Raw genomic sequence first — 11043 nt, 5'->3', positions numbered from 1 at the left:
GCTGTGTCCCGGTCACTGTGGCTGGGACAAACCCCACCTCACCACTCACCGCGGTCAGGCTCCTCTTCTCCTGGGCCCGCCCTGGGCCTGACCTGGGCCCGCCAAGTCCAGTTCCAGCCAACAATCCAGCCAGGCCACTGATGGAGGACCCTCCCTCAACACCTGGTCTAGCTCCTCACCCCCCACGTGACGTCCCCGGCCCTGGCCATCCAGCCGCGCTCCTGGGTGTCCACACACGCTCCTTAAGGCCACAGCGTCTCGTCCTGGCTCCACACGTGGTTGTTGTCATGGGGGGGGGGGGGTTAGGAAATCACGTCTGCCCTGCAGGTCAGCGACGCGGGCGGGTCCTGAGAACATGCGCCCGGTTTCCCATGAAAATGGCACAGGTTTAGTCAAGCAAGGTCTTCCTTTACTTTTGTTAAGATTCCAGAAAGTGTAGTGCAAACACTCGGTAGAAAAGTTGCGATTAAGAAACGTACATTCACATTTAACATGTCAGCCCATTCACTTGTTTTTTCAAATAAAAATAGGACAAAGTGTTCAACGACTTGTCTCAAGGTAACGATCTTGGAAAAGACTGGCCGCTACAGTGTGCAGTTGGCATAAAAATAGACCCGTGTTGATCATACAAATCTGCCGGGAGACGGCGACGTCACCGTCCGTGCCCGCGTCCGCGTGCTCCCGGCCCGGCCTCGGCGTCCTGCGGGGGACAGCCCGGCGGGGGACAGCCCTGCGGGCACAGATGGGCACGGACCTTCCCAGCCAGGCCCCGGAGGAAGGGCCCGCGGTGGGCGCGGCTTTCCCTCAGTGCGTGGGGTCTACGCTAAGAGGTTACATTCCGCATCTTCGCGTGTGCGAGGTGGTGTGCGATCCGTGTGCTGGGGTGGGCGGGCAGGCGGGCGGGCGCAGGGCCCTGGCTCAGGCTCCGGGCCCGCCCTGTCGGGACGCTGCGGCCAGCCGGCAGGTGGCCCGAGGCGGGCGGCCCCTTGCTGTGCATGCTGGGCGCTCCAAACGCAAACTAAAGTCACACTCACAGGGCTTCACGCATGCGACCGCGTGCGAATGGCTTGGGTGTCACGGTTTCACGGGGATGAAGGCAGCACCGCTCCCCGCTGCAGGAGGGCGCAGGGAGCGAGGCGCCCGCTGGGGGAGGCCACGGGGCGCCCTCGGGCTCCCGGACGGACGGGGACGGCCCCTGAGAAGTGTGCTTCGTGCTGGGGCTGCGTGGGGGGTGCTGGTGGGAGGCGAGAGACAAGTTCCGGCTGCCGCAGGCCAAGTGCCCTGTGCGCCCCCTGCACGCGGCATGAAGCCCAAGGCTGGACAGGTCTCTGGGGGGCAGGGGTCTAGGTCACCCCTCATTCAAACACCAACTCCCAGGAAGGGCCTGCTGTGGAGATGGAAGCACTGGATCTGAGCTGCCAGGCCGGGACTCGGGGTCGGGAGGCGGACGCCTGCCCTCGGGGTCCCCAGCTCCGCACCCCGTCATCGTCCCAGGAGTCTGTCCTCTGACCTTCTACACCCGCCAGCAGGTGACAAGGACACTGGGTGGCTCTGACCAGGAGTTGGGAGCTGGGTGGAGTCCAGTTCACTGGAGAGGTGTGTGTGGTGCGGGGGCGCCTGGGGGCCCCGTTCTGTGTCTGTTGTCCGAGGGCCTGGCCCTGTGCTGAAGGACAGTGTTCCTGGGGGGACGACAGGCTGTGCAGAGCCGCAGGGCAGGCCGAGACCCGGCAGGGACCTCCCGCTGACCCGTTTATGTCCTGAGGGATCAGTCGCTAAAGGAGATGGGCTCAGCCAAGAGGACACAGGTCCAGGTGAGATGACACCAGTGCAGCCGGGGGGACCCCAGTGTGGGCGGGAGGGACCCCAATGTGGGCGGTGAGCTCGCAGCGCCGTGAGGGGCTGTCTGGGTTGTGCCTCTCAGTCCCTGACACTCAGAGGGAAAACCTCGTCCGGTTGGAGCCCCTGGGGCTGCCCCCCCACCCCCCGTTCCTTGGGGGGTGGCGGTAACAGCAGGGCGTGCGGGAGGCTGTGGGGACCACGGATGCACAGTGCTCCTCTCGGGGACACAAACGTGGTGAGTGTGGCCGGCGGGACCGAGCAAGCCCAGAGCCCACGCAGCCGGAGGGCAGCCCAGAGGCCACCGATGGCACGCTGGCCCCTGCTCGCCGCCCGGTGCCAGAAGCCGCCACCGAGGGGCCGCCCAAGTGGGGTGTGCAGGAGGCGGGGGGCTGTGTGTTGGCCCCACAGGCCCGCAATCCGGGCGAACCCAGCGGGGCCTGAGCCGGTCGGCAGTGGGCGCAGGGCCCCAGGCGTCTCTGTGTTGGTTAGTTATTGCTTCGGGGCCTGGGGCCTGGAGGCTGGTGGACACGCAGGGCCGTGCGGGGTCCGGGGGGCAGAGGGGGCGCCGGGCCGGGGTCTGTGGGAGCGTCTGGAAGTTCGGGCTGCGTGCTGCCCCACTGAGGTCGGCAGGGCATGCGAGGGCCATGCAGGGCACACGGGGTCACGTGGGACACGGGGGGTCATGCCACAGGGTGGAGGGTCGCCAGGCAGGGGTGCGAGCGCTGGAAACACGGCGCCTCAGGCTGTCCTGCGCTTTGGGGGTGACGGCGGCCCGGCACCCGGCGCCCTGTGGGGAGCTGAGCATCCCCAGAAGGTCCAGCCTCTGTGCGTGAACACCGTCCACGGCTAGACACGTAAGGCAACACGCGTGTGAGCACAACGGAGGAGGGCCGTCCCCCGCCAGGCCTGGCCGCGGAGGTGCGCTCAGAGCGTTCCCGGCTTTGCACGTGGTTCCGTGGACCAGGTGCCCCTACAGGTGACGGGTGGGTCTCACGGGGCATCTGGTGTGTGTGTCCAGCTGGGCTGTCACCTGGCCCACCCGCCCCCACTCACTGGGGCAGGTGCCGAACTCAGCCTGTGGCTGTGGGGTGACGACCGCTTCGTGGAGGTGGCAGCTGGGGTGCCCTCACCTCCCTGGGCTACAGCCGTTCATCCCGGGATGGCCCTGCACCCTCCTCCACCTCTGAGGGGACATGAGGCCACGCGAGCCCCAGGTAGCGTATGTACCCCATGACCCTCTGCAAAGCGCCCGTGTGTGCGGCAGCCTGTCCACGGCGGGGCCCAACCTGCCCCCACCTGCTCTGGCCGACACAGCGGGACCCCAGGAGGGAGGCCCACCACGCGCACTGCGGAGCCCGGCCTGGCCCGCATCCCCGCGCCCACCCGCCGTCACCGTCCCGCCTTCTGCAGCAGAGCCCCCTGGATCCAGGATCGTAAACTCTGAAACACGCGTCTGGGGCTGGTTCTCCCGGAGGAACGCCTTCTGTCCGGGAAGCTGCTCACGGCTGTGGGCGTCGCGGGTCTTCACGGGTCTTCACAGCGAGCACAGCCTGGCGCCACTGTCTGCCGCCACTCGGAAAGTCGGACCCACCGACCCACGGCCCAGAGGCCCAGAGAGCGAGGGCGCCCGGCTTCGGGCGGCAGGGGGCCCGCACAGAGGGACGCGTGTCACACGCAGAGACGTGGCTGCAGGCCCGGGCTCCGGCTCTCACGGACGGCGACTCTTGAAGGCCAGCAGCCGCCCCCTCCGCTGGTCGGTCGTGGGCCCGGGCCCCTCAGTTCTCCTCAAACCGTCCATCCAAGGCCCCGCGGCTCTGGGCCTGGCCCCGCCCGCCCTCGGGGCCACCCCGGCTCCTGCAGGCCGGCTCATGACCACTCGGCGACCTGGCGGGTCCCCAAGGTCTGACCGCTCACCCTGCCGGCCGACCGGCCCAGGTCACAGCCGCCAGGCGGCCTCAGTCCGTGCGGGCGGGGTCCACCCCCAGTCACTGCCCAGCTGCTTTGGGTCCGGCCTGGACGGCGCCCCTTCCCAGCCCAGCCGACGACCCAGCCCTGCTCTGCTGGCCGGGCTGCTCCTGCCGGAGTGACCGAGTGCCCGAGGCCCTGAGCCTTCTGCCCGGCGCCCCACCTAAGCCTCCTTCCCGGCCGCTCCCGGGGGCGGGTGTGGGCCTGGGGGCCGGGGGCCGAGCCCCAAGCCCTGCGGCGCCCCCAGCCCGGCTCCCACGGGGAGGCCGGCCATGGAGGCCGGGGGGCGGCCCGCGGCCAGGCTGGTCTGGTGGCCGGCTCTCCTGTAGGGACACAGTTTCCGTTCCGAGTTCGGGGGCCTGGTTTGCGAGTTTCCGTCGGTCCTGCCTTCCAGGAAGTAGGTGAGCATCTCGCCCTTGCCCTTGACGCTGACCTTGCCCCGGCACAGGAAGTGGTAGCCGCCCGGCCGCAGCAGCCGCTGCACCTCCTCCGTCACCTGCAGGGAGGGGTGGTGACCTCAGGCGGCTCCAGGCCTCTGCTCCCCCCATGGCCACGCTGGCCCCTCCCGGGGAGGACGGAGGGGGAGCAGGCACTGGAGGGCCCCACGTGGACCGGGCACTGTGGGAGGGGGGAAGCCTGGGACAGAGCATGACGGGCTGCCCGGCCGGGGCTCTCGGCCCAGTGACCGGGACGTCTCTGGGTCGGGGGACGGGCAGGAACCAGCTCAGTAGGAGGGGGGAGGGCAGAGCCCAGCGGGAGCCACACCAGGCTGTCCTGTCGCCCGTTGCCTCAGAACCCTCAGTGCCTGAGGGCAAATCAACATCCAGGGACCCCTGATGTAGGTGTGGGGTCACCGGTGCAGAGGGAGCTGGGCCGACCCCCAAGGAAACAGGACATGACTCGAGTGCCCTGAACCTCAGGCTCCCAGCCGGCATTTCAGCCAAAAGAACTCCCGTCACAAAATTAGAAAAATGGTAAAAAAACAAGGAAGCTCTTTATCATAAAGTTCCGTAAACCGTAGAAGACGGGACTGTCTGCTGCCTCCTTCCTCACGCCGGAGGGTCCCCCCCTCCCCCCGCCCCCGCCCCGCTCCCCCCCAACCCCGCCCCGGGGTGCCCCCCCACCGGCATCTACTGTCTACCCAGAGCCAGGCTCCTGCGTCCCTGGGCACGTGGGTCCCGCCAGCCCAGCCCGCACGCCAACCCCTCGCTGGACAGTAAGTGCCTCTCCATAGGGCCCTGTCTGCCCACCATGTCCTGTTGTGGCTCCTGAGACACACAGCAACGCGGCCGGCCCGCGTGCTGGGAGCTGGGCCCCGGGCGGCCGGCCTGCGTGAGGACAGGAGGACCAGCACCCACACCACCTACAGGAAGGTGACACCCTTATTCCTGAAATTCCCGGGGCCCCTGGTCAGGGAGCCCTGGCTGCTGGCCGGCCCTGCTCCTGGCCTCCTGGCCGGCAGCTCGGGGCCGGGGCCGGGACTGACCTGGATCCTGCCCGGGACGCCCGTGCTGTCCATCCGACTGGCCACGTTGACGGTGTTCCCCCAGATGTCGTACTGCGGGCGGCGCGCCCCGATCACACCGGCCACCACCGGCCCCACGTTGATGCCTGGAAGGCACAGCCATGGGGCTCGGGGGACGCTTCCCGGGACGGCGCCCCCTTCTGGATGGCAGGTTCCCAGGTCTCCTGGCCCAGCGCCCCTTCCTAAAGCCGGGCCCACGCCTCACGGGTGCACCCCTTCGGGGTCCTGCCAAGGGGGGCTGTGGGACCCTGTGCCCCCCAGGCTCCCTTCCCAGAAAGAACAGGGCTCCTGGCCCGGCCGGTGTGGCCCAGTGGATGGAGCCTCGGCCTGCGGACTGAAGGGTCCTGAGCTGGATTCCGGTCAAGGGCACACCCCCAGGGTGCGGGCTCGATCCCTAGTGGGGGGCGCGCAGGAGGCAGCTGATCAACGATGCTCTCTTATCATTGAGGTTTCTCTCTCCCTTTCCCTTCCTCCCTGGAATCAATAAAAATATATATATTTTTTAAAAGAACAGGGCTCCTGGATGAGACCCCGCGGCTGTTCACAGCCTCAGGACGCCCTGATGGGGGGTGGGGCCCCTTCGCTCGAGGCCTGGGGCCCGGCCGCCCGGGGAGGCCCGCCGCCAGCGCTGGGGCGGGTGCAGGCCGGTGCCACCTACCCACGCGGAGCACGAAGTCGTTGTAGGACTGGTAGTTGATCTCGTCCAGCACATGGAACATCTCCAGGGCGAAGTCGGCCAGCGCGCCCAGGTGGGCGGAGACGCACCTCTTAGCCTGCACGTGGCGGACACGGGCGTCACGTTCGGGGGAAACAAGGGCGGAGGGGCAGGGGCACCCGCCGGCCAGCTGCCGGGGGCGGGGACCAGCCTGTAGCCCCAGTGGGATCGGGGACCCACATCCACCAGGCAGCCCTCCACGCAGGGCCGTTCTGTGGCCCGGGAGTGGCTCATCTTCTTCAGGGATTTTCGGCACCTGCAGCCCCTGGGGGTGCTCAGCACCCCACCGCACAGGTAGGGGCCTGAGACGGAGGCGCCGAGGTCAGCCCGGGGGTCTGCGGGCGCTGACCGCCAACCGTAACAGGCGTCTGCCTGGCGCGTCCCCCGCTTTCCTCGGGGGTGGGTCTCTGTGAGTGACGCCCTCATCGCTACCCAATGACTTTCTCTCTGTCTGGTGGCTTTTGACGTCTGCTTGTCTGAAACTGAGGCAGCTGCTTGCATTTTTTATTCCCGCACCACGGTGTACCTTTCCACCTCCTTCCGTTTTTAATGTATCTCCGTGTGCCTTGATACTTCTTTAAAGTGTGTTTCTTGTGGAAAACCTAGTGTGTCTCTTTTATAAGCCACTCTGTCCGTCCGTCCGTCTTCTACTTGGTGTGTTTACCGTTCCCATTAGAGGGATCGCTGGGCCCCGGCCGGTCTGGCTCAGTGGACAGAGCGTCGGCCCACGGACACAAGGGTCCTGGGTTCGATTCTGGTCAAGGGCACGCCCCTCGGTTGCAGGCTCCATCCCTGGCCCTGGTCGGGGCGTGCGGATCGGGAGGCAACCAGTCGGTGTTTCTCTCACACCCACGTTCTCCTCCTGTGTCTCCCTCTCCCTCCCACACCCGCTAACGATCAATGGGAAATATCCCCGGGAGGATTAACAATAACGTAAACAAATGTGGGGTTACTGGTGCAGGTGGACCAGCGTCTGCCAGATCCGCATCTGTTCTCCACTCGCTGCATTCTGTTGTTCTTCTTCCTCTTTTCCTGCCTTTTGGGGAGGGAGGGGGACAACCTGTGGACTTTCAGCTCTGCCCTGGGCCGGGGACGCTCGGGACGGGCCTCTGGGCCGACTCCCCGCAGGAGGCCGTGTCTGGAGAGAGCCGGTCGCTGACCCTGATCCTGGGCGGAGGGCAGACGAGGCCCACGGACGAGGCCCACGGGGGGAGGAGCCATGGGGCCCAGGGCAGCGGGGGCGGGGCTCCCGGACCACCCACCTTGGCCCCGGCTGTGGGCGCCAGTCCCCCCGCGGCCATGTAGGTGCTGCCGATGGTCTTGATCTTCTCCAGGTCCTGGTAGAAGTCCTTGTCCAGTAGCTTGTGGGAAACAGAACTCACACGTCACCTTACACGGCAGACAAGCCGCCGCTGAGCGCTGAGCCGCGAGCACGTCGGGGAGCACCAAGGTCGGCCGAGCTGAGATGCCGCCCGAGGGCCACAGAGGCCTTAGAAGGAGGAGCCGGGGCGGAGAATGTGCCTCAGCTCACAGCCTCTGGGCGGGCGGGGCCACGGGAGGGACCAGGATGCTGGCCGGAGGCGGCCGCTGCCCCACCTGCAGGTGCGGCCCAGCCCGCGCCCGGCGCTGACCAGACGGGCGGACGCAGCACCGGCCTCACCGCCCCCTGCCCGCCGGCGGCCTGCCCCCGCACCATCTGGACCCACAGAGACAGACCCTGTGCCTCTACCCGGTCCCTCGAGACACACCCGCCGGGAGGACACTCCTCTCGCCTGCCCGGCCTGGCCGCGGGCGCCCTCACCTCGTCGAAGTCGGCGATGATCTCGTTGAGCAGCCGCAGGCACTCCACCCCCATGTTGTTGCCGTCCAGCTCGATGTAGAAGTCGTTGAAGTTGGGGATGGACGCAAACATGACACCCACCTGGGCGTACGACTGGTAGTACAGGTCCTGGGGGTCGGAGGTCGGGTCAGCGGGGGCCGGGGCCCTGCTGTGGAAGGGGCTTGAGGGGGCCGGGTCCCCCCACTGGTCAGCTCACAGCCAGTGCAGAGCCTCCTGGCTCCTGGTGGGGGGGGGGCGGGCAGGACGGCAGGAGCCCGGGGAGCCCTGCGGCCAAGCGGCCAGGCTGGCCTGGGGCTTGTGCGGATGACGGCTGGCCAGCCCTTCGCTCTGGGCTCGGCCTCTGTCAGCCCAGCGTGCAGCTCCCACGGCCACAGGAAGTCGTGACCAGCCCACGGCGCTCACACCGGCCACGGAGGCCCCGTCCCTCCTCACGGGACACGGGCACCGTGCTCTCTCCCAGAACCAAAGGGGGGCACTTCCGGGCGCCTCGTCCCCCCCAGGAGCCTCCTGATGGCCACACCCTCCCTGCCCTTGGGGCCGGCAGAGGGGACCCCGACCTCGGTGAGACTGTGAGAGGACAGGGAGTGGGAGGGCCACTGGGTGGGACCTCAGCTGGGCCCGGGCCCCCACCTGCGGCCCCTCGGCCTCGGGGCTCGGGGCTCAGGGCTGAGGGCTCAGGGCGGCGGCTCACCATGTTGCGGGGGTTGGAGAGCAGGAAGTGCTGCGCCACGTGCGCCGGCAGCAGGTTGAAGAGGATCCTCCTGTTGTCCAGCTTCACCCGCTCCATGTCGTCCCGCTCCTCCTCCGCCTGCGGGGTCAGGCCTCAGCGCCCAGCGCCCGCGCCCACCTCCTCCCGCCGGGCCCCCCGCCCCTGGCGTCAGACCTGCTGTGTCCCCCACAGGAGCTCCCAGCCCCCCTGCAGCCTCCCCTTTCGAGGTTCCCTCTGCCCGGCCACCTGCCCGGAGCTGAACCCCTCAGCCTGTCTGTGCTGAGCCCCCGCTCCCCACGGCGGTGGCCCCCACAGTCACATCCACGCGAACACCACCCGCCTCGCCCTTAACGAGACCCGTGAGCCGCCTGCGCTGCCCCTTCACTGAGGCCCCGAGCACGCTCTGTCCCGTCACCCGGGCGCCCCGAGCGCCAAGGGCCCCCAGGCCCGTCCCCGGGCAGCGGGGCTGGACCCACGGCTTCTGGGTGAGCCGCCCGGACCTGCCGAACTGTCAGGACAGAGCGCGGAGGCTCTGCCTGTTTCCGGGCAGCGGTGGGCCCGGCGTCCGCAGAGCCCCGTCCACAGCACAAGCCCCTCAGGCCACACGGACCCCGGCCTGCGGTGCCGCCGCCTCGCTCACGCTCAAACCCGCTTCCTCAGGAATCCCGCCGCCTCCTCGCGGGCCACGGAGACGGCAGAGGCTGTGGGACCAGACGGGCGGACCCAGCGCCCACACAGCTGAGGGACCAGAGAGGTCCGACGGGGGCTGCTGAGCCCCAGCGGGTGGCCCTGAGCTCCGGGGCCCACCCTCGGCCACGGGAGGGCTCCAGGCGCCACTGGCCACGCGACGGCAGCCAGTGGTGGGCTCCACCCATGGGCACGGGTGCCACCGGATCTGTGGGTCACTCGCCCGGCTTCCCGCCTGGCAGAGCCCCACGCGAGAGCAGCTCAGCTCGCGGCACCTCCCGTGTGCGGCGTCCTCGGGCACCGCGCTCCTGAACGTGGTCACGCCACACACGGCGCCTCAGTGGCCGGGGCCTGGCCTCAGGAGCCTTGGCTGGTGGCACCTGCCAGGCGCCGGCTCCAGCCTCCTCTCCGTCCACGGGGAGTGAAATGCCCGTTTTCAAAGGCCAGTCCTGCGTGTCGAGGGGTCGGAGGGCACGTGCTGCCCCGTGAGCTGGAGCGTCCCCTCCGTGGCGGCGTCAGAGCCATCCAGCTGGCTGGCAGCACAGTTCACGAGGCGATTCTGCAACTGAAAGCGAGACGCGGCGATTCCCACGGGGGCACCGGGCACCGCGAGGCAGGGATGAGGGGCCGGGGGCCCCCGCTCCTGCCGGGGGTTTTCTGGGAAAACAGCCGGGCAAGGTCCCAGGAGCCGTGCATCGTCAGCAGTTGCCAACTGGGGCCTCCTCCCGCTCCTCAAAGCAGGTGGACAGGCCGCAGGCGAGGAGAGGAGCCCGGCAGCCATGAGACCCAGCTCAGCCGAGGGACCTGCGCCCGGCGGGGCCTCTACGCGGAGAGAGAGCCAGGGGGAGCCCGCCTGAGACGGCACCGCTGACCCCGTCCGCCCGTGCGCACTGACACACGGAAGGTGCTGGAAGGAGGGGTGGAGAGGAAGGTCTTTAAATGACATGTCGCATATTTATTGATGGCACAGAGGCTTGCTCTCCGAACACAACCCTCAACACCGACGATATTTCGGGGAAAACGCTGCGGCCGGAGGGGCTCTCACTTGCTTTCAATCTCGCTTCAGCGCCTTCTGAGGAGCCGCTTTGGTTCCGAGTTCCGTTTGTTTCTACCCGTTTACAGCTCATCGGATTTCCAAGCGATCGGACCTGCTGTCGTCCCCCCTCGTCTCGCTTTAATGCGGCCGCAGGTGCAGACGTTGCCGCCGACGTGGTGAGTGTCCGTCTTCGTAGCCGAGGAGCAGAAGCCGCCCAGTCGCCCCCTGGCCCCCGCCGTTCCTCAGCCGGGTTCCGGCGCCACGCAGTCCACGCCATCCGAAAACAGTGCACGGAAAATTCTACACACACAGTTCACCCGTTTAAATCGGGCCCTGTGAGCCCGGCCGGCGCGGCTCAGTGGCTGAACGTCAACCTGTGAACCAGGAGGTCAGGGTTCGATTCCGGTCAGGGCACAGGCCTGGGTGGCGGGCTCCATCCCGTGGGGGATGTGCAGGAGGCAGCCGATCCATGATTCTCCCTCATCATGGATGTTTCTCCCTCTCCCTCCCTCTCCCTATAAAATCAATTTTGAAAGTCGTGCGCTGTTCCAAGGAGCGTGACGGAGTCTCTCGCTGTCCCGTGTCCACTCGGGCTGGGACGCGCCCGTCTGCCCGGCGTCTCCAGGCTGTGGGCACTCCCACCTGCTGTGACTCACAGTCGTCCCGGCGTCAGGTCCACTGTCAGGCAGCGCAGGCCTGTGTCCCGCCACCTGGTCCTCCTCCTCGG

The 11043-nt window shown here is 68.1% G+C and overlaps 1 protein-coding gene across 1 annotated transcript in view; it reads right to left on the bottom strand.

Annotated features, from left to right (window-relative positions):
- Nucleotides 1-402: 402 nt before the first annotated feature.
- ADCY1 (adenylate cyclase 1) overlaps nucleotides 403-11043 on the bottom strand; it is a 34380-nt gene continuing 23739 nt past the window's right edge. Inside the window, exons 15-20 of the mRNA XM_036327192.1 lie at nucleotides 8576-8692; nucleotides 7846-7992; nucleotides 7307-7405; nucleotides 5988-6102; nucleotides 5291-5415; nucleotides 403-4300 (exon numbers count right to left, since the gene is read on the bottom strand). Coding sequence (XP_036183085.1) covers nucleotides 3968-4300; nucleotides 5291-5415; nucleotides 5988-6102; nucleotides 7307-7405; nucleotides 7846-7992; nucleotides 8576-8692 — 936 coding nt within the window. The 3' untranslated portion in view covers nucleotides 403-3967. The remainder of the gene's footprint in view (nucleotides 4301-5290; nucleotides 5416-5987; nucleotides 6103-7306; nucleotides 7406-7845; nucleotides 7993-8575; nucleotides 8693-11043) is intronic.

The sequence above is a fragment of the Myotis myotis genome, unplaced genomic scaffold (genome assembly GCF_014108235.1).
Source record: "Myotis myotis isolate mMyoMyo1 unplaced genomic scaffold, mMyoMyo1.p scaffold_m19_p_11, whole genome shotgun sequence".
Classification (NCBI taxonomy): Eukaryota; Metazoa; Chordata; class Mammalia; order Chiroptera; family Vespertilionidae; genus Myotis; species Myotis myotis.
The sequence above is the reverse complement of the archived record's forward strand: the minus strand, read 5'-3'. Positions and strand labels throughout refer to the sequence as shown.